Source organism: Fulmarus glacialis, unplaced genomic scaffold (assembly GCF_000690835.1).
Source record: "Fulmarus glacialis isolate BGI_N327 unplaced genomic scaffold, ASM69083v1 scaffold25402, whole genome shotgun sequence".
In the NCBI taxonomy this organism is placed as follows: Eukaryota; Metazoa; Chordata; class Aves; order Procellariiformes; family Procellariidae; genus Fulmarus; species Fulmarus glacialis.
This window is the reverse complement of record NW_009200099.1, coordinates 1-674: the sequence shown is the minus strand read 5'-3', so window position 1 is coordinate 674 and position 674 is coordinate 1. Positions and strand designations below refer to the sequence as shown.

Sequence of the window (674 nt, the reverse complement as noted above, 5' to 3'; positions counted from 1 at the left end):
CTCCAGGTCCCTTTTCATCTGGGTGGCCATGTCCTCCAGCTCTGTGGAGCTGGGCACAGGGGTCTCCTTCCCTCTCTTGGCCCTCTCTGCCATCTCCCACTGGATCTCCTCCTGCAGGGCTTCGGTTCGGGCGCTCAGCTCATAGATCCTTTGGGTGTACTCCTCCAGGCTGGCCCGCAGTTTTTCCCTGCTGCCGCAGCACCCTCCTAAACAGCTCCTCCTTGGAGGGTTGGACAACCCCACCGCCCTCCAAGTCCATCCCTTCCCGCGCTTGGTGCCTCCAGCGGCTCACGGCGAAGGGGTCGCCGGAGCCCGTAGGACCCAAATTGAAGGTCATGGATTTTTTCGGTTCCCGGGAACGGGGTGCATCCGTGCCGGCGGGCCTGGCTGCTGCCGCAGCACCCTCCTAAACAGCTCCTCCTTGGAGGGTTGGACAACCCCACCGCCCTCCAAGTCCATCCCTTCCCGCGCTTGGTGCCTCCAGCGGCTCACGGCGAAGGGGTCGCCGGAGCCCGTAGGACCCAAATTGAAGGTCATGGATTTTTTCGGTTCCCGGGAACGGGGTGCATCCGTGCCGGCGGGCCTGGGCTTGATGGGCAAGCTGGCCCGGATGAACGTCCTCTCGGGGGCTTGGGGAGCACCCTCCGAGGAGGGCCTCTCGGCCACGCTGGGGC

General features: G+C 65.0%; 1 protein-coding gene across 1 annotated transcript in view; it reads right to left on the bottom strand.

Moving 5' to 3' along the window:
- LOC104073640 (ras association domain-containing protein 8-like) overlaps positions 1-669 on the bottom strand; it is a gene marked incomplete at both ends in the record, with an annotated part of 852 nt that extends 183 nt beyond the window's left edge. Inside the window, 2 exon segments of the mRNA XM_009573489.1 lie at positions 30-270; positions 313-669. Of these exon segments, the coding sequence (XP_009571784.1) occupies positions 30-270; positions 313-669 (598 nt within the window).
- Positions 670-674: the final 5 nt, after the last annotated feature.